The sequence below is a fragment of the Nicotiana tabacum genome, chromosome 18, assembly GCF_000715075.1.
Source record: "Nicotiana tabacum cultivar K326 chromosome 18, ASM71507v2, whole genome shotgun sequence".
In the NCBI taxonomy this organism is placed as follows: Eukaryota; Viridiplantae; Streptophyta; class Magnoliopsida; order Solanales; family Solanaceae; genus Nicotiana; species Nicotiana tabacum.
This window is the reverse complement of record NC_134097.1, coordinates 112,016,055-112,041,448: the sequence shown is the minus strand read 5'-3', so window position 1 is coordinate 112,041,448 and position 25,394 is coordinate 112,016,055. Positions and strand designations below refer to the sequence as shown.

The window sequence follows — 25,394 nt, the reverse complement described above, 5'->3', positions numbered from 1 at the left end:
TAACTTGCTTGGGATCGTGTCATAGTTATCAATGAAGATTTATATAATCAATCCCAAATGAAGATTCATATAATCATCTTATTTATGATTGAGACAAAGTTGTTGTTGCAGTAATTTGAACCCTGTCTGTCGGCAGCAAATCCAATGTATTACCTAGTGAGAGGAAAAGTTTCAAAATCAGGCATAAGATAGAGAGGTTGTTGCCGAAGACCGTCGGTTCAAGAATAATGATTAATTGTAGTCATTACCACAATTAAAAATTTGCAAAAGAAATTGTTTATCAGAAAATCTACCACTAGCGCAGATAAGTTGCCAAGGGAAAAAGGAGAAAATGGGTGCAAACATAGAGTATTTTCTTAATTGTTTACTAACAATGGATAGCAATTCCGATTGATACAATGATCCATTTCCACAAGTAGTGGAAAAAGCAATATGGGGATTAGCACTTTCTTGATTTTGTTTAAGGATAAGCCCAACATGATTGAAAAATCATAAGAGCAATCCTCATAATTTACCCAACACATATATACTCTTGCATAATATGTACAAGAAAACACACACACAACGCCAAATACCCTCCATTCCAGGAGCTACTACCACTAAGACATGATACATCATTAAATTACACCTCAATGATACCTTTTTGACTACTACAACTAACACTAGCTTTCCATTGCTTTCTTTGAAAGCTCTTCTCAAGCTACTTTCCTTTGGGGTTACTTTGGTTTGAGGGCATATTGTTTTTAACAAACCCTTCAAAACCTTATTCCCACCACGTGTTACTCTCCTACACCCAATTCTTTGTCAACAACATCATCAAAGTCACTCCTTCATCATCACCTGTTATAAAAATAAAAGATACTCAGTTTTAGATCACATCATATCGCAAATAACCTCTAGCCCTCCAGAAGGTAAGAGTAAGGTAAGGTCTACATACACACTATTCATCCCAAACTCCACTTGTAGAAATACATTGGGTATATTATTATTGTCTAGTTTTAGATCACATCATATTCACACAATCTTATTGCTTCAATTGACACATAAGGGTAGGTGTTAGAATTTATATACCAAACCCAACCTCCTCCTAATTCTTTAAGTAATATACTACACTTCCTTTAGTCTAATGATTATGACATTTGATCCAACTTTCCAATTTAAATCCCAAAAATTTTAAAAAAGAAACATCTGTTACTATGTGCATAATAGAGTATCTTCTTAAAATGCAATTCAATTCAATTATTGTCCATTCTCTTGTCCATACATTATGGATAAACCTATGAGTACCCTTACATTTGGCTGTAGTTCAAGACTTGGTGGCAAAAGAGATAATGGTGACAAACAAAGAGCCAAGGTGGCATCATTTTCAAGATTTCATATTGTGTATATTCAAGAGTTTGACTAATCGAAAGTGTAAAAATGAAAAAAAGAATCATGTCACATGTGAAAGTTACAAGTTTCTTGCTAACAGAGATGGCTACATACCCTTTTAAAATATTACACACACACCAAAAAAAAAAAAAGAAGTAAAACCTTCACAACTACTACTGGCAGCTACTACAAACAAAGTATTAAATGTTCTAATTTCACGTGAAAATCCTACCTAGCTAGATTGAAATAATGTCACCATAAGAAAAAAATGGCATCTTGAAGAGACTTTTTCACCACCCAAATAGTCACGTTCTACAAAAGAATTGTTAAGCTAACTATCCCAACAGCACAACTTCTAGAGTACTAAATCTACCAAGTAAACTCAGTAAAATTTGAGTAATTCCAACCCAACTCAGTAAAAATATCATTTTTTTTAATGAACTAATAAGAAAGAAATGTCACATAAATAAGGGACAAGCACCGATAGTCATTCTGGGGATGCTATTTAAATATTAGCTACTATTTATTTTGTCCTGGAATTTTAAACTAAAAATCTAAGCTTGATGGCACTTTTGTCCCGAGATGAAAAACCGAAATTAAGGACGCACACACTAATTACTAAATAGCGACCTGTTTCTACCATAAATAAATTGAAATAGAGGGAGTATGTATGACTTACCAATGGAGCAAACAAAGAACTAGTCCTTGAAAATGACTGAATCTGCCAATTCCATCAAAGGGTTCAAGCAATCAGCTGAAAATTTCCTTGCAAACATGTAAGAATACGTCGAATTGGACACCCTAAGATCATAAATCAGCTGTGCAGAAACTTCAGCAGGATAATAAGTATGTGGATGACCATCAACAGAATCAGTCCAATTCACATTTGTCAATGTATACTTAGTACACCCCTTTGGATCCTCCATTGATAACAAAGTAGGAAAATAATGTTCCTCGGGATAACAAGATTCAACATTAATACACTTTCTCTTAAATTTCCTCCATAATTTCCTATCCTTAATCACCATTAAAGAATGTTTCCTTGTTAATGCAAAAAACTGTGACCCAACTTTAAACTCCTCAAATTTCACCTCAGGTTCCATTACATTCTTCCCCCTCGCATTATACCTATCCAATAACGAATCAGACTCATCTAAAATCTCAATATAACTCGGAAACTCCATTTTCCTTGACAGTTTTTGTGTATCAAGTAAAAATTTGTAGAAATAACTAAACGAATGTAAAGGGATGCAATGTTGCGAAAGAAGAACAAAGTACGTGTTCGACGGATCGTCAAGAAGCGCGTGAGCGAGTAGCCTTCGTTCTGCAGAAATAAGTGTAGGTGAACTACGTTGAGTTCTTTTAGCAGGAATTAACCGATCTTTAAAAACACCCAATAAAGGTGAGATTTTAACAAAAGGATCAGAGTGTATGTAAATGTTATACAGATGTGGATCTACAGGGTTAATACTGTCATTAAAGAATTTTTCCCATAAAGGAGCAAACTTTATGTCTGAATTTGTTAAAAATAGGAAAGCAATTTTGGGTGGGCGAACGGTAGTAGATCCGAGCCGGAGTTTGTGTGAAGGTTTTTTAGGGAAAGTGGTTTCAGCGGCAATTGCTTTATGAAAAAGGGAAAGGTCGTCGAGTTCGTCGGGTACTGAGATTGAGATTTGACGAGGAGGGAGGATTCTGGGTGCTAATAAGAAGAGAATTGGGACTGATATTAGGAGAGTAAGTGAAGGAATAAGTATAGATAATCTGAACATATTTTCAAGAAAATAGGCTAGTTTTTCAAGAAAATGTGTGTGTTTTACACCAAAATGGACATCAATGTAAAGAATCTTGGATTTTTAGTAATGGGGTTTGGGGGAAATTAGGGTTGAGAGTGGAAGAGGGAGATTTGGGGTAAGGGAAGAAATGGTGAAAGTGGCTGAAATAGAGTGGAGGTTTGGTGTAGGGTGGGTGGGGCTTATAGGGTGGGTGGGGTAACGGAGAAGATGGGGGAGATTGACGGCGTTAAGACTTTAAGAGGCGTAAATGAGTGGAAACTGACAAATAGGGACGGTTCAAGGAAATTGCAGGTGTGTAGGAACTCGTGTAGATGATAGAATGGGCGTACCTTTGGGGTACTATTGGTTTACTTTATTATTACTTTTTTAATTGTTTCTATTACAAGAAAATATAATTTCTCTATTTTAATCCGTGATTGTACGGAGTTCAAAGTTTTTTTCTTTTTCTTTCCGAAATCTATGTTATTTGCGTCAGCATTTCATGCCCTTATTGAACAGAATTTACAGCCTCACAAGCTATAAAAATTTGAGAAGTATTTTTTTTCCAAAATATTTTTGGTGAGAAGCAATTTATGTTAGATTAATCATAGCATATTTGGGCAAGTTGGAAAAATCAGCTTATTTTGAAAAGTGCTTTTGAAAAAAATATTTTTGGAGAGACGACAGTTTGTATTTGACTAATTACCCTAAAAAATACTTTTGAGCAATATTTTGTGTTTGACCAAACTTTTTAAAAAGTGCTTTTGAATATCAAATTACGAATAAGGACATGAATAGATTTACTTAATAATTAATATTATAAGTAACTAAATAATCTCAAAATTTTGTTATTACGGGCAATAATTTAAGTAAAATATGAAAATAAAATTAAAAAATACTTAATTCTTTTAATATTATTTAAATATATTAAAATTCATTCAACAAATATAAAAACATTCACCTCTAAAGTCACAATATATTAGAAAGTTATCCTAAAAATAAAAAGAAATACTTATACATTAATATCCTAAGTATCAGGTTTAACGGTTATTTTAGTATATACTATATTTTGTTAAGGATATTTGAGGTAAGAAGAAAAGTCAAAACTGCTTCTGTTTCTGCTTTTGGGAAGAAGATATTTTTTTCTGCTTCTCAGAAATTGCTTCTGCTTCTTCTCAAAAGCGTTTTTTCCCCCAAAAAGCTTGGTCAAACACTTTAAGTTAGGAAAAAAAGTGCTTTTGGAAAAGAAAAAAAATATTTTTGGCCTCTTGAGAAGCTTGGCCAAACATGCTACTATTAACTTGAAAAACACTTGTGAGCAGCAATTAGTGTTTGACCAAGCTTTCAAAATCTATTTCTAAGTGTATTTTTCTCCAAAGTGATTTTTAAAAAAATGCTTTTTGGAAAGAAACTACTTTTTTCTGATTTTCCAAAACTACTTTTGCTTCTCTTTAAAAGTATTTTTTTTCCTTCCAGAAGCTTGGCCAAACACCTCAATTTTTAGAAAAAAAATCACTTTTGGCCCCAAAAAGTGAGACCAAATAGGCTATTAGTTTTAGATGGTAATGGGTGTGTACAAATATTTAGGTGGTGCTTGGTCTTTTGAATTGAAAAAAATAATTTTCATATAAAAGTTTGTGTTATTAATAAATTATTCGATTTTTAAATTGTACTGTATAACAAAATTAGCATAACAACCTTCCAGGTTGGGTGAGTGATTTTCTATAGGAGAGAGTTAGGATCGATTCCCCCATCACCGGCCTTCGCAATCAGAGTTCGTCGCATCGAGCTTGCTTTGTATGGTTTATATTTTTTGTATGGTTTGCGAGCTATTGTACAGTGAACATATTATCGCACTTGACGGTTTGCGGATTTCTTTGAAAATTTTCCAAAAAAAAATAGGAACATTAGCATAACATATGTGAGGATATACGCCTGGTACATTGAAAATAATATCGCACCTCAAAAGTAGTGATTGTGGGTTTCCCTGAAAATTTTCCAAAAAAAAAAAATGAACATTAGCATAACATAGGATATATGCATTATATTTTAACTCCTAAATTAGGCCAACGCCGCAAATTAAACTGCTAATCAATGCACTCTAAATGAGGCAAAACTCCTAATATATGCAAGAATTTTGAAACTAGATAAAACTCTTAATTAGACCCCCAAAGAAAAATAGTAAAACTTGACAAGAAAAAAATTAACTAAAACAGAAAAATTAAAGAAGCTAAAAGTGTAAAAAATGCTAGACAATAGTTGGTATGCCCCGTTACTCCCCTGGGGACCAAAGGCTCCTACAACATTTTCAATTCAATAACATTAGAAAAATTCGTGTGGTAATCTTAACTCTAATCTAAAAATAAATATGTTAGGTGCTTTCAGAAAACATTGGCGAATACTACACCTTTTGGTTGAATAAGCGCCCAGAGTTGATAATGATTATGTTATGTTATTTTGAGTTATTTTATTCTATTTTACCCTTCTTCATGTAATATTTAGGTTCTTAATTAAATGGACAAAATTTAAGTATTATAAATTGTTAATGCAAATTTCTTTATACCTTTGGGTTTAATTAAATAAAAATCTCTACATGACAGTATATATTATGGTCCCCACCCTTAACCAGATGTCCAGACTCTTAGGTTCTAAGTTTAGATTTTTTTTTTTTTTGGGTATGGAACGTTTAATCTCATAATAAGACTACCGTATATGAATACGAATTATCGAGCTAATTAGTACCGAATATTGTATAATAAAATAAAAAGTATTTAGTAAATGATTTCATCATGGAAAATATTTAGCTAGTGCACTTACAGCTTGTTTGGATGGTTGTTACATATCGTTTCATTATGTATTGTATTGTATTATATTGTATTGTACTGTATCGTTTGATGAATACAATGTTTGGATGGATTGTGTCGTTTTGCCGTCGTTTCATGGTATCATGCACCAGTAATATGATGAATAAACTTGCAATATTATAAAGAAAAATTATGAGATGGTATATAAAAAGGTAGGGTAAATGATAAAATAAAATTATTTAACAATAATGAAGGGTGAGATTGAGAGAAAAACACAAAGAAACGATGCGACCACACCAAATCGGTCGTTACATAAAGTGACACATTTCATCGTTACGTAACGATAGATTTAACGATACGATATAATAAAATTTAAGTAACAATCAAAACAAATATTGTATTTAAAGTAACAATACGATACGATATAACTGGTAACAACCATCCAAACAAGCTGTAAAAGTGCAAGCATTGTTTTAGAGGAAAAAATGGGCATGGCTTACATAATGAAAGTTCGTCGTGTTTTCGTGTTTCTTTACTTTGAGATCAAGGGTATGTAGGGTACGAAGGAAAATGTTTTTGTTGAAAATATCTTTTTTTTTTTAAATGGGTTGTTTTATTACTTTTTTTTTTATGTTTAGTTGGTGAGTAAAAAATTTAAAATATATTTCCTCCTCTCGGTAAGAAAAAAATAAGTTGATGAGGAAATATTTTTCATAATATTTAAGTCAATCAAAACATGAAAAAAAATAAAAAAATATTTTCTAGCCCAAAAGTTAAAGTTTTCAATTAATTGGAAGTGATTCTTTTTCTCTAATGATGTTCAGAATAGTCGCGTAAGATCTAATAGCATGGTTTAATGGATATTTTTATTGAGTAAACTATTTTATCAAATATTATAAAGCACTCCTATAGATCAGTGCATTAAATGTGTTACAATTATTTTAATAGGAGTAAAAGAAATCCATCCTCATGTTTTCCATAGAACAAAGACAAAATTAATTCAGTTTGGTCCTACACGTCTGCATATAGAAAAAGGCCATCTCATCTAAGTTGCTGAAATTATTGGTCAATTATAATTTCCGCAAATTAATAAGCTCCTCAACAGGTACAGCACGTCAACCTAATACTAATGTGCGAAACTGAGAATTTATAGGACCAAATATCTACTCCATCCCGTCCAAAATAAGTGATTTTTTGAATATTTTCACACAAATTAAGAAATCTACTTTTTAACATTAATTAACAATAAAATTGATCATATTAACCTTTACTATCTCACATAAACACTCCTAGCACATACTCCAACACTATTTACTCCAAAGCCAATGTAGGAAAAAAATAATTAATTCATTCTTGAAATCCGAAAAAATCACTTATTTTGGACCATAAAAAAAATGTAAAAAAATCACTTATTTTGGATCGGAGGGAGTAATTAAGAAAATATTATTTTCAACGTCAACTAGAAGACAACAATAGAAATTTCTCATCTTTATAATGTTGCTTAAGTTACAATAAGTAATTGAACTTTATGTCTACTCTAGTTTTGTACTCATCGAGTCAAGATATTTAATATTGAAATGGAATTGGTTCAAAATAGAGTTGAACAGACGGAGAAAATTTATATAACCAATCTCAAGTAGTCAGAAATTAAAGTATAGTTAATTGAGTGTTTGCATCTAAAACTTCAGAATTCATTAAATATTTATCTAAACCTACATTGTTCTCGAACAAAATAATGCAAAACTAGATTATTATTATTTTCTAATTCTACAAATTAAACAAGAACAAAGTCGCCATAGATTATGGTGCATGTCGGTTTGTCGTTGTGTGATGGGAGTATGTGCCTATCCCTTACTCTGAAATTCTGCCATATCTCCCAAAACTGCTCATAAGCAATACCCAAACTTAAAAGTAAAATATTTTACAATACAAAAATAATTGTGTTGGATGGAAAATTTTATTTTGTGTCTCATATAACTGACACTAGTTGTATGAGACTCTTTTTTGTCTTACAATTTTGTGAATCCAGATTTTTGTGGACCCAGAAGTATAAGATTGGGGTCCACAAATTTGTAAGACAAAAAAGAGCTCCATACAACTAGTGTCAGTTGTATGAGACAAAATAAAATTTCTCGTGTTGGATAGGATTCATTCACTATTAAAGTTTTGCATATGAACTTTGGGAATAGCAAAATTTTTGGTAGGAAATACTTCTTTGTTTGATAGGTTTTATGCGGCACGAATTTATATTAATTGGAATTCAAAAATAATATTTTTTTCTGTTCACTTTAAGTGATTTTTTGATTATTTTCATACGTATTCAAAAATCCATCTTTTAACATTAATTAATAATATAATTGACTATATTAACCTTAATTTGGTTATTAGAAATATAACAAATACTCCAATGGCAACTTAAGAAGAAAACAAATTAAATCTTTCTTGATATTTGAAAAAATTAAATATTATGGACCACAAAAAAAGTTACTCCCTCCGGTCCACAATAAGTGACCAGTTTTTTTTTTATTTTGGTCCAAAATAAATATCCATTTATATAATCAAGAAAAAATTCAATTTGTTTTTTCAAAATTATCTTTACGTACGTATTCCTAAAAAGTCATTTACTCCTCACATTTCAGAAGAGAAGTAAGTGCTACTATAACTATGGTGCAACATTTAATGAAGGGTAGTTTAGTCACACTAACTATTTTCGTCTAGAATTTAATATTTTCTTAATGGGTGTACCCAAAGCAAAAAAATAAATTAAAATAATGAGCATGACAACCTCGTGAAGTAGAGATGCCAATACGCAATATCACCTAACCTCGTAGATGTGCTACATTTGTTGTGTTTTCTTGGAAAAAACATAGACGCAACCCAATCTATGCTTGACTACATGTGCCTACGTTCATGTAGCCAAGACGAAACATCTCGATCTAAATATAACTTTTAAAATTGTAAAGTTTTTCAAGAGCTTTCTATTCAAAACATTTTGAGAACATAAATAAGTAAATACACCACCATTAGATTGGAAATGAGATTCTAAAAGATATACTCCTATTTCATTTACGTATTGTTATATAAAGTAGTATCTTGGGTATAGTTTTTGCACAACCATAAAAGTGTAATAGGACTATATCACAAACGATAAGCAAAGAAATTGCTGCATCATGAAAACCTAATCTAAAACGTGCATGAAAAAAACAAAATATATGTATGTTGTGCAGTCCTCCAATTATGCACGTAATGCAACCTAAGATGAGACGATTAGTGTGAAGAATAAGACTGCGTCTTTCTCTGTAAAAGCCATGTTGATCATAGTAACCTTTTGCCGGCATGCATTTTAGGGGTGCACAGTTAGCCACTCATAAGAAATGTATTTACTTTTAAGCCACTATTTAAAATGTCTTTAGCCACTGTTTTGATAAACTTTATCCGTCCAGACGAAAATACCTTCTGCTCATAAAAGTTCAGGACCAAGTGTCCTTAACTTATGAGGTTGTTATTGTAAGTTCAAGACTAGATGTCCTTAATTTATGAGCTTGTTATCGTAAGTTCAGGACTAGCTGCCCTTAATTTATGAGCTTGTAAGTCTAAGTTCAGGACTACATGCATGTCTTTAACTTTTGAACTTGGAACTCGAAGTTCAAGACTACCTGTCCTTAATTTCTATGTTTGTAACTCTAAGTTAAGAACTGTCTATCCTTAATTCCTGTGCTTGTAACTCTAAGTTAAGGACCAAGTGTCCTTAATTTTTGAACTTTCAACTCTAAGTTCAGGACTAATTGTCATTGACACATCTAACTCCGCAATCTGAATTTGTACCTCCAAGTTACAATGGTATAATTCTCTACGGCATCTGGTCTGACAACGAACAATGATAAGTCAAATGTGTACTGTGCAAATATGGAGAAGAAATGCATTGAAGATATTTGTGAAATTTCAGCATACAAAGAAGGTAAGCTGCCTTTTAAGTATCTTGGAGTGCCAATATCTCCAAGAAGACTATCACCGATGGATTGTGAAGGGTTAGTGGAGAAGGTGTTGTGCAGATCTCATGTTTGTTCTCTCTCGGTTGTTTTGACAAATCGAGAGAGAAGCGAGCGTTTGGAAGAAAAGAAATGTGGAAAAAAGGGTAAAAATGTCTTTTCATATTAATTTTAATAAAGTAGTGACTATTTTTGCTCAACATTAAAGTTGCTGAATAAAAATAAATCACCTTAAATAGTGGCTACATCACGCCATTTTTACCATTAAAGGGCTAATTGAGGCCCAATTGCATGCTCAACCCGACAAGGGACTCATATTTGGTGTTACTACTTTGCCAACCTTTAGCAATTTCAGAACTCAAGAGGCTGAAAAATTATATTTACTCATTTTTACAAACCTTTAGCAATCTTCCATCTCTCGTCTTTCTGTTGATTTCTTTACATTTATTTGTTTATGCTTTTACTTGATTGAATCTTTGTTGTAAAGTATCTACGATCACACTTTTTTAGGGAAGTGCATGGTTAGCCACTAATAACACATGTATTTACTTTTAAACTACTGTTTAAAATGTCTTTAGTTTTTAACCACTGCTTTAATAAACTTTAACTGTCCGGACGAAAATACCTTCTGCTCATGTCCTTAACTTTTAAACTTAATTTCAGGACTTCAGGGCTACATGTCCTTAACTTTTGAACTTGAAACTCTAAGTTCAGGACTTCAGGACTACATGTCCTTAACTTTTGAACTTGTAACTGTAAGTTCAGGACCAAGTGTCCTTAACTTTTGAGCTTGTTAGTTTAAGTTCAGGAACTATTGTCCTTAACTTTTGGGCTTCTTAGCCTAAGTTCAGGACCTATTGTCATTAACTTTTGAGCTTGTTAGTCTAAGTTCAGGACTTTAAGACCTATTGTCCTTAACTTTTGAACTTGTAACTGTAAGTTCAGGAACTATTGTCCTTAACTTTTGGGCTTCTTAGCCTAAGTTCAGGACCTATTGTCCTTAACTTTTGAGCTAGTTAGTCTAAGTTCAGAACTTCAGGACCTATTGTCCTTAACTTTTGAACTTAATTTCATGTTCAGGACCTGTTGTCCTTAACTTTTGAGATTGTTAGTCTAAGTTCAGGACCACATGTCCTTAACTTTTGAATTTGGAACACGAAGTTCAGGACCAAGTGTCCTTAACTTTTGAGCTTGTTAGTTTAAGTTCAGGACCTATTGTCCTTAACTTTTGGGTTTCTTAGCCTAAGTTCAGGACCTATTGTCCTTAATTTTTGAGCTAGTTAGTCTAAGTTCAGGACTTCAGGACCTGTTGTCCTTAACTTTTGAGCTTGTTAGTCTAAGTTCAGGACTTCACGACCTATTGTCCTTAACTTTTGAACTTGTAACTGTAAGTTCAGGGCCTGTTGTCCTTAACTTTTGAGCTTGTTAGTCTAAGTTCAGGACCAAGTGTCCTTAACTTTTGAACTTGGAACTCGAAGTTCAGGACCAAGTGTCCTTAATTTTTGAGCTTGTTAGTTTAAGTTCAGGACCTATTGTCCTTAACTTTTGGGTTTCTTAGCCTAAGTTCAGGACCTATTGTCCTTAACTTTTGAACTAGTTAGTCTAAGTTCAGGACTTCAGGACCTGTTATCCTTAACTTTTGAGCTTGTTAGTCTAAGTTCAGGACCAAGTGTCCTTAACTTTTGAACTTGGAACTCGAAGTTGAGGACCAAGTGTCCTTAACTTTTGAGCTTGTTAGTTTAAGTTCAGGACCTATTGTCCTTAACTTTTGGGTTTCTTAGCCTAAGTTAAGGACCTATTGTCCTTAACTTTTGAGCTTGTTAGTCTAAGTTCAGGACTTTATGACCTATTGTCCTTAACTTTTGAACTTGTAACTGTAATTTCAGGACCTATTTGTCCTTAACTTTTGGGCTTCTTAGCCTAAGTTCAGGACCTATTGTCCTTAACTTTTGAGCTAGTTAGTCTAAGTTCAGGACTTCAGGATCTATTGTCCTTAACTTTTGAACTTGTAATTGTAAGTTCAGGACCTGTTGTCCTTAACTTTCGAGCTTGTTAGTCTAAATTCAGGACCAAGTGTCCTTAACTTTTGAACTTGTAACTGTAAGTTCAGGACCAAGTGTCCAAAGTAAATCAAAATAAGTCTAGTTTCATACCTGTCAGTGCTCATCCAGTTAGTCAGTTGAAACTTACGAAAATGTGATTTAATTATCAATACTGTCTTACTTGAAGCTTATGATATGTAGATATTAAAGCAAATTTAATATATAATATGGACTTTATGTGTGGAAAATCTAACATATGTTTACTGTCGAATTAAGGTAAGCATTTACCTCATTTTTTTTCTCCAATCTCTATTTTGGGAAGCTTGTCATGTATTATGGAATTTTAGTGAAAGTATAAGAAATAATTGCTTAGATAGTTAAAAGAGCCGACGTGCATCAGTGGAATTAATTCATGGCAGACGCATACACGACACGAGCCAAACCCATTGAAGATGAAGAAGAGTCTGCCATTTGTTCTTCTCCCTAACACATGAAAGAGATAGAAGGGTAACAGAATCCTTTCATATTAATTTTAATAGACTAGTGGCTGTTATTGCTAAGCATTAAAAATGCGGGATAAAAAGTAAATAACACTTTAAAAAGTGACTACCCCACACGATTTTTACTTACTTTTTGCCTACATTTTGGTTAGGAATTACAAGCTGAATTATCCGACTAGCCCATTAAACTCTCAGTAAATAGTCTACCTTCGGCGAATTGCGCCTACAACCAATGGTACTCAGATTTTGGTGTTAATAATATCAACGTATAGTATATGTTACAGTGCAGCGCACAATCTGGTCTACCATCTTAGCTTAATGAATGAATACTACATCCAGATCTTGTGCAGCTCAACAAAGAAAGTGTAAACTTACAAGACGTTGCCAATCAAACTCACCAAATACCCCAGCCTCAGCTCAAGAAAAGTCGCACATAAAGCAAATTCAACCTTTTTACAGTGGGAGGGAGAGGAAACAGAAAACACATACAAGTGACCTCTTTACTAGAACCTCAACGAATCTGCAATCGCAAGTAAATTCCACTATTCCGTAATAATTATGACAAGAATTAAAATAAATACCAAGATACATTATTCAGGAGATAGCAAGCCAGTCTCTCAACTCTGCCACGGACACATCCCTAGAAGAACATTCCATCTCCTTTAAGAAGGTGCCCTCTATTTACAATGCAAGGGCAACACTTGGATCGGAAATCAGGATCTTCAACGAGTACCTAAAAACTAATCAGCACCCTGTGGAACAGGTTCTGTAGATTTAGTATCAGTTCCATTTAATTTGGATTTCTCCTTCAAAGGCTTCTGTGCACTAGATGTCTTTTTAACACTTCTGTTGGGTTGTTTAGTTGTCTGAGGTGCAAGACCTGGCAAAATAGATATCATGGAATTAGAGTGTATGAAACACTAATCGCAGGAAAACTTGAACTCACTAGAGTGGCTACTAATGTGCATTGCGACTGCACTAAGATATTTGCCTGAAAAGATGTATCGAGTAAATATCCGCTCGCATCCTTTCTTACTGTCCTCTTCGATTATAGAAGGGCTAATAAAAGAGCATAAACAAGTTTCCCTCAGCATAGCACTACAAATTGGTTAACTGTGTGAGGGATTTGCAAAGAAATACACAAAATGCGGGGTGTTCTGGGGATTCACCCGAGAAAAGAGAGAGGGGGACTGGAGACAAGTTACTATGCTACTTTTGCTTATTGACAGTGGGCAATTGAAATGAGGAGAATAGGATATGCGCAGAGGGAATAAAACACACAGATATTGACTCAGGGTATTTATGGAGAAGAGAGTAATTAATTAACAATATTTTGCCTTTATGAAGGGGAGACTTGTTGTAACTGGTAAAATTGTTGTCATGTGACCAGGAGGTCACGGGTTCGAGTAGTGAAAAGAGCCTCTTGCAAAAATCTAGGTAAGGCTGCGTACAATAGATCCTTGTGGTCTGGCCCTTCCCCGGATTCCGCGCATAGCGGGAGCTTAGTGCACCGGGCTGCCCTTTTTTTTTTTTTTTTTTTTTTTATAATTTTGCCTTTATACCAAGCCAGAAAAAGCATATATGAAGCCTCAGGAGAGAAGAAAGTGGATGGAACAAAGAGGGTCTATATTGCTTAACATTTCTAGTGTCTGACGCAAGGCAATATCAGTTAAAAGTAAAACGCAAAGAAGAGAAGGAAAGATGACTTACCACTACTAGGCAGAGACAATCTATGTTTTCCTTGTTTATCAGACGGAGTGGATCTCTCCTTAGGATTGCTATGTGATCTAGAACCAAGGGCGGGTCTTGAACTAGCTTCCTCAACTAAATCTTCAAGATTTGGTTTAGACTTTGATTTGTTAACTAATGCTGCAGGCGTTTCTTGTGTGCTTGCTGACACATTTGGGGAAGAACTGCTGCAGCCATCAGAGAGAGATGCTGCTGTTTTCTCATTTGATTTCGAGTTACTGCTTGAATGAGATGGACCCGCTCTCTCATTTGCAAGATTTGCAGTTGCTGGTTTCTTCCCAGCAGATTTTGCCTGGTTCTTTATCCCGTTCTTGGGATCAGCTGATCCATTTTCAGGAGGCAGGACTCCATCTCTGACATTAATGTCGAGAAAGCGATTTTCCCACGGGCGTACTGCCATCCATCTCTCTAACCAGTTCCAACCCCAGTTGCTTTTATCTGGTTCAAACCCAGAAGGGGTAGCCTGCTGCCTCGATCCTGCCTGCCACTGCAGCATAAAATAGATTCAATAAGAAAAAGAAAAGGTGCCTTGAAATGAAAGCATTGGAACCTTGCCTAACTAGATCGTGACCAGTATCATAAAATGACGTCGGGAGTTAGGAGGTCTCCAGTATTGGCAGCTATTTTTTTGTTCTTCTAGAGTTGTTCCTGAATTCTAACTAGAGGCACCATGTGTCCATAAAAGTACGCATAGCATATAACAAGGGAAACGAAGAAGAGAAAGGACCCAAATAGCATATAGCAAGTGAAATGAAGAGGAGAAAATACCCAGCAGCTGAGCTTTATGAGCTACAATATAAGCTGGTTGCCAGGTATTTGCTCTACTAGTGCAGCTGATACAAATGCTATTGTATATTTAGATTCAGATACATTTTAGCCAAGAAAGCAGGCTGACCAAGATGCACCAGCATTGAGGAAAATCATAGTCGGTTTACTAGTATTAAAACCATTACTAGTGATGCATATCCGACCTATTAGTTACAAATAACACCTTTTGATCATGCTCTTGAATTAGAAGCAGTTATGACTAAATTTCCTAGAAGAAAATCAAAAGGCTACCATTAAAAACCTAAATAGGAAGAAATGCATAAAAACACATGGTTATTCCTTATTTTGTTATGATTTTTTAATTGTTGGATATTCCCATCTATAAGCAGATTTCAAGACATTTCCAAAAGCATTGGCGAATTTTTAACTAGTTCCAATGTCTATAACTACTTGGACAAAACTACAGGTTCCATTTAGTTGAGCATGAAAAGTTTTTATGCTAAGAACAATTGTCGGGAAAAACTGTGTAGAAGATCAGCTTTCTTATATTTATCCCGTGTTTAATTGAACAGATTTCTTCAAACAGAAGAGAACATGTGTACTAACCACAATACAATGTGAAGGTGCTACAACTTAATGGTGAAATTTATAAGAAGGGAAAAAGGTGGCCACAAAAATAGCTGGTAACGGAGGGAATATGGGCACATCAGAAAAAAAAAGGAAACTGGGATGAGACGGGCATTGCTAGGTCAGAGTAAGAGATAGCAGTGATGGGGGTTGACACTATTAGAATTGGCTTCTTGCTTACATGCCAATCACTCTCCTTTCCCAAGAGACAACACGGCATGGTATTCGATGCATCAACAATTTCATTGTCTTCCTCTACATCATCGAATTCAATAACAATGGTTATTCAGCTAACATCAGATTCAGGTGGTGTTACTAGTAGTACTGGTTAGTTCCCTTGCTGGGCACTAGAGTGCAATTTCATTTAGTGGTTAAGACTTTCCAAAAGGGCCCGGGTTTTGTTTGGATGTCCTTACAACGTAACTGGAATCTGTTCTCCATGACCACTGGTGGAACAAAGAAAATAAATATTCTTACAGGTATTTGTTGAAAGGAAAAGGAATGTTTAAAATGAGTAAGTAACCATTTTCCCCGTGACACTTCCACACTCTTTTGCAAGACTTGCTTTGAAGGGAAGTGCTTCTTGAGGTAAACTTTTTTACCACAACTTTCCTACCTATAAAACACACGAATGTAGGAAAGCTAACTTCCCCATAAAACAACCAATAGGTGCCTTATTGACTTCTTTAATCTCTGTGTAATGTTTTTACCAGAAAAGGTTTCAGCACTTTAAGACAGCAAACTCCAGAAAAATAAAACATCACACAAGGAAAATATCTGCACTTGCCCTTCTGAATTTCAATCAACTTTTTAAACTTAATTCCAACAGATGATCCCTCACCCCTAGCCATTAGACATAAAATGAGCCTTCTGCTCCATAGGACTTGAACAGTAACGTGCCTGCTTCTCTTAAATTCTATCTTTTTTCTCTTTTTGAACTTTTCTTCCACCTGCAAATATCCTAGTTTCATGACAAAACATTTTCCTTGATCACCCTTGTTCCAGCCTTTGCGGAAACTAGCATTCAATTTATTAATTCTCTGTTAAAAGACAAAGAACTTGAACAGATGAAAGCCTAAAGATCTAAGTTACCCTACAAAAACCTTTCTCAATCTTTAAACCTTAAAGAACTTGATTTGTGCTTTTACCTACTCTACCATAAATTAGAGCTTATACTTGAGCAAAGCCTTCTGCTAATTCTCTTGCATAATATTACTTTTTAACCAAGGCACCAGGGTATTTCTGGTTGCAACCTCTACGTAGCCAAAATGCAAAGTTTATCCATTCAGTAAATAAACAATAAGAGAGTGTGTGTGGTATATATCAAACAACCAACTTAATCGATCATGTTTACTACTCTTTTTCTTTGACTTTTTTTCTGAAGTACAAATGATAAGGGCCCCTGGAAGGAAAGAAAGGGAAAGGGAGCTATGAGTTTGAGCGGATTGACTCTAGAACCAATTTCATTGAAAGCTCCATTGTACAATTGGATCCAACAATTATGTAAGAAGTTCTGGGAAATGAGGGAACTTGTGGATACAGGAAATTATTTAGAAATATCATAATAAAAGAAACATAGGAGTTTGTTGTTAGGTACTTGACCAAAATGGATCATCCAATTCCTGTCAAACCTATCATTAAAAAATACCTACAAGGCCACAAAACTATAAGTTTACTCTTCATATTCCCGACCCTAAGCGTCTGCTGGCCTTGGTAAAATTTACAAGTCAAATGTCATAAGAAAGAGATGGTTCCCCTTCTCTCTAGATTACCGATAACATCCAACCATCTCCTTCCTTCATGGAGGACTTTCATAGCTTGTTGCGAACTGGAAGCGGAAACTTGTGTCTTTCCCCTAGCGGTGACACGTTCAAGTTGGAAAGACCTCTCACTCCTCTAATATTCAATCAAGACACAACATCACAGGTTTTTTAGTGATCTAGGAATCAGTATAACATATCAAACTACACAGATCATATTTCAAAATATCATTAGCAAAGCTAACATAAACGGCTGCTTCTCTTACAAGTTCCCACTTAAAATCTAATCTGAAGTTTTGCCTTCACTGAACTGATACATCAATGGACAAACATCGTCGAGAAGGACAATCAGATGCTTACCTGGTGAGCCAAAGCATAGGCCATTGCTCTTTCACGCTTAGCAGCTGCCTCTTGTCTCTTTAGCAGCTTTTCTTGAATTTGCTCAACAGATCCAATACTGTCACACCAGCCCTCCTGTTAGAAAAGTCAGTAGCAAAAAGGTGAGAAGCATGTTAATGGGAACAGTTTGGGTCAACCTACATGGATTCCACCAGGTAATGCGTAATTTTGTGAGTGAAACTTTTCTTTTTGCATGTTTTGGCAAGAAAGCTCATGTCAGCAAGATAAAGATTCCTATGACAACAACTCGAATCACCACATAAAGTAGAAAAACCAAACATATGAGACAAATGACAAGAACAACCATGAACCATGATATAACCTAATTTCTTGGCCACAACATTCAAATGATTGAGGCCCGATAGTCCCCCTGGAACATCCATGAAGAACCTATCAGGAAAGTTCCACATAGTTTAGTGTATATCATATATTGTAGGACAACATCCACCATGCGCAGAATCCGTGGAAAACCCCTAAAGCAAAATTGGCATGCCACTACAAAGAGACTCTTCCACTAGAAAAAAGACATGATTAACCACTTATTAATATTATAATCTAGTGATAAATGCCATTAAAACAAGTAGTGGGCACTATGGAAACGCCAAACGAGTATCTTAAGTAATAACAATTTAGAAGTTGCTTACTTCGATCTCTCGTACACGAGCCTCATTTTCTAGTTGTTGTTGAAGTTTCTGCTGGTCAGTTTGACTTTCCAGTGCCATGCGAACACGCCTTGCTCGTACACGTGCCTGAACTCTCACTAAAGCTTGCATGCAACGGAGGGTAATCGCAGCTTGCTTTCTCACTGCATGACCCCTAACAAGGGCTTGTAGTCTCACCAATCCTTTTAGAGCCCGGAGAGCTCGCCTTGCCTGACCAGTGCCAAGATATCAAATAAGATTTAATGGCTGTAATTTTTCCTAGTTAACAATTATCTCTTCAATTCCCCTAGTATGTTTGTTTCTACTCACCAACTGATAAGATTCATAAGAAATTAAAAACACGGTGGTTAACATACCTATATTCAGTTGTCAGAAAGTTCTTTTATGTCCAAAAGCTTAATCTATGAGTCAGATACCAACTTAGAAACTGGAGTCAGGCAGGTTTTCCCTGACTAAAAGTTGCAACCATATAAAACACCATTTTTCGCCATTTAAGCAAGTAAGTTCTATATGATATACATTCTTTTAACCTTATACAAATTTCCAGTCTCTGCAGAACATGCCTAACATAAAAATTGCTTAGGAATTTACCATAGCACAAAGTATCCCTACCTAAAATGGCAAACATAAGTTTCTTAAATATGAAAAAAAGAAAATAAACATGTATTTAATGTTAAAATGTGCAATTCATGATCTATTATTTCACTTTCGTGACAAAAGTAATTCTTTATGCTCTTCCCCCATTGGTACTTTTTATTACCAATCTTTTTTTTTCCTCCTAGTTGTCACTGGTCTGATATCAAAGAAGGCCTAAGGATCAGGATAGGTGGACTTATCGTAGTTAGCAAGTACAAAGTAGACCTTGTTGCATTAGTTTCTGGAACTTAGTGTTAAAGGGATCTCCGAAAGGGATCAAAGATCTCATCCAGCTCATCAGTTCTTTTAACCTCGATAATCTGGTTGTATCCTATTCTTTATTTATGCAGATCTTTCTTGATTTTCGTTTATCAAAAACGTATCTTGACTTTGCACCTCCCCATGGCTTATATTTCTCCCTCTTCAGGAGGTTATATTGCTCTAGTTCCTTACTTCTCTAGGATCAGTCTTTCCTAATTTGATTCTCTTTAGGTTCTCTGAGGGAAGAAAGAGTCTTATTACTGATGCTCAATTATCAGTATAAAGTGGATAAACCAGTTACTTACTGGAAGAAAGATTATTGTTTTCCAATTGTTTGATTGGCGAAGGGTACATTCAGACTTGGATTTACTGTATTTTAAGTGACTTCCTTTTATCATTATGTAGGAGAGATGGCCGAGTGGTTCAAGGCGTAGCATTGGAACTACTATGTAGACTTTTGTTTACCAAGGTTCGAATCCCTCTCTTTCGGTACCAGTGTTTTGAAAAGCGAGCGCTTTGTCGCTTTAAGCGCGAAGCGAGGCGAAGCGAGAAGCTGTCGCTTTTTCCTTACTAAAGCGACACGACCAGCAGAAGCGATCGCTTCGGCCAAAAAAGCGAGAAGCGACCCAAAAGCGAGAAGCGCAGAAGCGCTCGCTTCTGTTCAGAGGGCCATTTTGAAAATGAAAAAAGTTTGGGTCTTTGTTTTTGTTTTACAAAACAGACCCAAAGTGAAAAGACCTTCTTTGTCTTGCCAAAAATTGAGCTTTAGCAGCCGCAGCCAACGAGGGTTCAACCTCCAGGTAATTTTTCTGTTTTATTATTCTTCTTCTGCTGCTGATTCTGAAAGTAGCAGCAACAACCAACTAGGTTCAGCCTCTATTTAATTTTTCATCTTTTATTCTTCTTCTTCTTCTCTCTCCTCTTTTTCAGTTTTTCTGGACCAGCGACTGCGTTAGGGCAGGCGTTAGTTTTTCCCCTCTTTTATTCTTCTGATTTATTAATTATTAATTTTAATATGTATTTTAGTTTATAAATTAATTATTTAATTATTATATATATGTTATATTTTCAGTTTATTTGATTTTCTTAATGTATTTTTCAGTATATAAAATTAATTATTATATATATGTTATGTTTTCAGTTTATTTGATTAATTTTATATGTATTTCATTTTAGAAAATTATATATGTTATATTTTAGTTTATTTGATTTTTTTAATGTGTATTTCGGTTTATAAAATTAATTATTATATATATTATATGTATTTTCAGTTTATTTGATTATGTATTTTCTTATATCTTAATAGGGATTTCAAAATGCTCTTTATTCTTCTTATTTATTAATTTTAATATGTATTTTAGTTTGTAAAATTAATTATTATATATATGTTATATTTTCAGTTTATTTGATTTGTTTAATGTGTATTTCAGTTTATAAAATTAATTATTATATATATGTTATATTTTCAGTTTATTTGATTAATTTTATATGTATTTTCAGTTTATTTGATTATGTATTTTCTTATATTAATAGGGATTTAAAAATGTCCCAAAGTTTTTAAATTGAATTTTTTGATTATTTATATTGTGTCTTTGCAAGGTTTACATTATGTTTTTTAAAAATTGAGTGAAGCGTGCTCTTCGCTTTCTTATATTAATAGGGATTTAAAAATGTCCCAAAGTTTTTAAATTGAATTTGGATTTTTTATTGTGTCTTTGCAATGTTTACATTATGTTTTTTAAAAATTGCGCTTCAATTCAATGAAGCGAGCGCTTCGCTTTGCGCTTCGCTTTTGAAGCGAGGCGAGCCCCTGTCGCTTTTTTGCGCTTCTCGCTTTCAAAAACATTGTTCGGTACCTTCGCTTAATTCACCAATTTTAGTAACAATGAGTGCTCAAATAGCAATGGATACCATTATTCCAACAACTAGACCCTTCTTTGATCTAAAGATATAGATTCTCAATTCCTAATTGTTGTGACGCGTAAAATAGAATACTAAAAAAAATCATAATGAAAATATTGGAAAGAAAAGAGTAGACAAGGAATGAAAATAGATCCTTGGTCTATGATACAAAAATGGGGGAAATCCAGATCAAACTCAGATTACTTAACTTTAGGTTAATTTACTTGGCCTAAAGAGAAGAAATTTTCCGAACCCTTGGTTTCAGTCTGAGGTTTAAGTCTGATGAGAATAATATTCTACGACTAGCAATTGTCTTTTCCGTATTACTGAGAAATCTATTTCAATTAAGCTGTGGTAAGTGCTCGATCCATTGACATAGTCAAAACTCAGTCTTGGAAAAGAAGGATACGAGGACCAAACGCACAACCAAGCAGGCATGTCATATATTTCAATTAACAAAATTACAGGCTGACACAGTACCAGAAATCCTCTAAAAGCTGTTTGAATGCGTATAGCTGCTGACTCTTCTATCATACTCTGCTGAATTTGTGGGGCATGGTGCAATTGATGTGAACTTGAAGGCGAGCTGGCAGCAACTGGAACTGATGTGCTGCTGATATCTTCAACTGATCTTGCAATAGCATCATTATGAGCTAGCTCTCTCTGAAGTAGGTCAGAATCAATCTCAACTGAGTGCTTTCTCCGGTGCCAAAACTTTCCAGTCCCTCCTGATTTCTGTTATAATGAACGAGTTAAGATTAGTACACATGCTCATCCAATATGCATAATTACCTTTGCAGTACCTTGAAATAAACAGGCATTGACAATCCAGAAATAAGTTAAATATGATCTCATTAACCAACACACTGAAAAAATCTTCTTATAATTTTTTTTTTTCAATGATAAGCTTTTATCTTCTTACAATGTTTTCAGAATCAATTAATAGATCCCATCATAATCTTAGCATCTATAACACTGAAGTTTCGTGTTGGTAAATTGTTTGATATGTGCCAATTGGTGAGATATGAGATAACCGATTGAGAACACAATCAACATCACTGCATTTCAGGCTCCAGATGACAGAGGTGAAAGGACGAAAGCTAACTTAAAAGAGAAAGTGATATTACTCGAGAATAAGCCTGTCTCTTTAGGATGTAAAGATGACACCAAAGATTATACAAGTAGTTTGCTGAGATAAGCATTGATTAGGATACCCATCGAAAACCAACGAATCAGTCAGCTATCAAAGATATATGCAAGAAAGAAATAACATAGAAAAGAAAATGTTACCCACATTTTCATCTTTTTCTGAAGAATGAGACTTTTCTGCTTTCTTTAAACCAACTAATGCTCTGATCCATTTGCTTGAGACACCCATGCTATACTAACTTTGGCTCTACCAACTTGCACTGAAACAGGAAAGTTGACGAATTCAGTAATTTCGTGAACTGATTAACCTTAAGTACCAATCCAGAAGAAAGAGCACATGACAACCAACAAACATCAATTTCTTTTATGATAGGTTCCGCCTAACACAAATACTCAATGGACTGCTTAAGAATAACTGAGATAGAGGGATGAAGTTCTTTAGTTCTCAATTCAGAGGCAAACCTGGAATGCTTGAAATCTAGGATGAATATAGAAAATATCTAGCTTATCCAAGACGTGAAAACAGGTAACATTATGAAGACAATGCACAAGACCAACAGCCAAAATGGCAATATCAGTAGAGTAACTTCCAAAGATGGCTATCAAAAAACAAAAAGTAGAGAATTGATCAACCAGTGGCGGAAGTAGGATTTTCACCAAGGGGATTCAAAAAAAAACTAAAAAAGAAATAAACACACAAAAACTAAGGAAATTCAACACCTAATACATATACATGAAAAAAATAATTTAACTTATATATACAGTTTAATTATCGGCGAAGGGGCCCCTAAGATCAACAAAATAGTTCTATCTATTAACCAAAATTTTTTGATGAAGTAATAATAGATTTCATAGCTGGCATCAAGAAGATGCATAATAATACAAAAGTTATGGAAGCAAAAAAGACTTTATTAGCTCAATTACAAAAAGACTATTCTAGTACCAGGGAGAATCTAAGGGAGAAAGGTAATGCCAGCTATAAAGATACAAAAGACATCCAGCCTTGAGGGAATGATTTGGAGTTGATAAGCCTTCAAAACATCTGTTGTTCCTTTCTATCTATTGACCAAATTATGATCAGAAAAAATGTAAACATGCTTCGAAGTGATCGCTCACCAATATTGCGACCAAGGATTCATAATACCATCTTTTCAATTAGTACTGGAACACGTACATTATGTCAATACAACTAAAACAAATCAAAGTCACTCATTTCCCCTTATTTTATACCCATTCTCCAGAACAAACACAAGTCAAATCAAAGTCACTCAGTTCACTGGTCTATTACACGAACTCTCCAGCACATGACATGTTCATAATCACATAATGTACCTTAAATCTCGTAACTTCAACATTCCCTTAAGAATGTTTCAACAGATTTCCACAATGCCATACATCTCTCAACAAGGGTCAAGAGCTATCTATATATTAACTATCTAAACCCAAAGTTCCAAACTTTACTACAATCTAAGCTGAACTCGACAACACATTACATGCAACTTTCATTTCCCAAATTTAGGGTCATCATAAACCCAAAATAAGAACAACCCACTTCACTTTACAATTCTCTTTACCAAAATATTGACCATTATCTATATATTAACTATCTAAACCCAAAGTTTCAAACTTAAGTTCTAAGCTGAACTCCACAACGAATTACATGTAATTTTCATTTCCCAAATTTAGGGTCATCATAAACCAAAAATAACAGCAACCCACTTCAATTTACAAATCCCTTCACCAAAATATTGACTATTTGTAAGCTAAAGGTAAAGCCAGTAGAAAAAACAACTAACAACAACAAATGCAGATCTCCAAATCACCAATTAACATACATTATTGAATTTACTAAACTCTAATAAAACTAACAAAGATATCAAGTAAAAAACAACAAGAAAGGGAAAGAACCTTTTTTCCTTAAACGGGTTGGTTGAAATAGATGGATCTATCAATCAGTCAACTAAAAGTCAAAACTGAAGTCAACCCAATTCGCATCATACTCAAGTGAGCTTCAACAACCAAAAATCTTGAATTTTTCCGATTTTTTTTTTGTGCTTTTGGGGACTTGGATGAGCTGATAAGAAGTACTACTAAAGGAGTTATGAAATGAGTCAGTAGCAGCAAAGAATGAGTGTGAGGGGTGGTGCCAGCTAACGTACGCCAGAGGAGTGGGGAATATGGGGGAGAATAGAACGGCGTCGTTTTAGGTGGTGGGACGGGTGGGAGAGTAAGGTCGTTTTCAGAGGTGCATGCGACCAAGAGTCAATCACGGGATTTCCTCGGCCCCTACCCCTTCACCATCGTGTCCAGTCGGATTTTTTTCCAACTGAAAATGGGTTTGCGGGTCAGGTTTTGTTTACTTGATCAAGTTTTAAGTGACATTTTTTTGGGGGGGCAAAAATAGAAATTGGAATTTTGAAACCTTTTTTGGGTAGTCGTACAAATTTGATGCATACACAAACTTGAGAATAAAGAAATGCCAACCGTTCTCTTAATTAAACGTATAAAACTCTTTGTATTATTTTTATATTCTATTATATATTTCTTTTATATTATCTTAGAATTGTATTATTATATTTCTTATTTTTTTACTCTAACTCTTGTCTTAAAGCTATTTTTGCGTGACAATCCAAAACTAAACGATTGTTATCGACGTCTTGTGACTATGTAACTTGTTAGGGGAACCATTCATCCATCTTTCCAAATATCAAGTTATCAACTATAACATGCAATAACGTAACACCAGTCCATAGAATATTTATAATAATCACCCAACATGCACGCACATTTCAATTAACTTAGGATTATCATATTATTACAAACAAATATTGGTAGGGACAAATAAGCCATATGACAACTTAGGTATCTTAAAGTGCTTAAGATAGATGCAAAAGGTATTGGAGCTTTTAAAAGTCATAAACATATACAAAGTGAGATGCATCCTATCTAGAGGTGGCAAACGCACGGGTTGAATTGGATATAGACGGGTCAAAACAGGTAATA

The 25,394-nt window shown here is 34.4% G+C and overlaps 2 protein-coding genes across 2 annotated transcripts; both read right to left on the bottom strand.

Moving 5' to 3' along the window:
* Positions 1 to 351: 351 nt before the first annotated feature.
* Positions 352 to 3,283, bottom strand: LOC107819735 (glycosyltransferase BC10). The gene is made up of 2 exons (XM_016645877.2): positions 2,051 to 3,283; positions 352 to 840 (listed from the first exon to the last, which is right to left on the bottom strand). The coding sequence occupies exon 1, from the start codon at positions 3,138 to 3,140 to the stop codon at positions 2,070 to 2,072; it is 1,071 nt and encodes a 356-aa protein (XP_016501363.1). The 5' UTR covers positions 3,141 to 3,283; the 3' UTR covers positions 352 to 840; positions 2,051 to 2,069.
* A 9,576-nt stretch (positions 3,284 to 12,859) lies between these two features.
* LOC107819736 (protein IQ-DOMAIN 5) lies at positions 12,860 to 24,715 on the bottom strand. Its single transcript, XM_016645879.2, has 7 exons — positions 24,300 to 24,715; positions 22,537 to 22,651; positions 21,723 to 21,977; positions 18,426 to 18,653; positions 17,743 to 17,856; positions 14,189 to 14,714; positions 12,860 to 13,358 (listed from the first exon to the last, which is right to left on the bottom strand). Exons 2-7 carry the CDS (start codon positions 22,618 to 22,620, stop codon positions 13,219 to 13,221), a joined length of 1,347 nt encoding a protein of 448 aa, XP_016501365.1. The 5' UTR covers positions 22,621 to 22,651; positions 24,300 to 24,715; the 3' UTR covers positions 12,860 to 13,218.
* Positions 24,716 to 25,394: the final 679 nt, after the last annotated feature.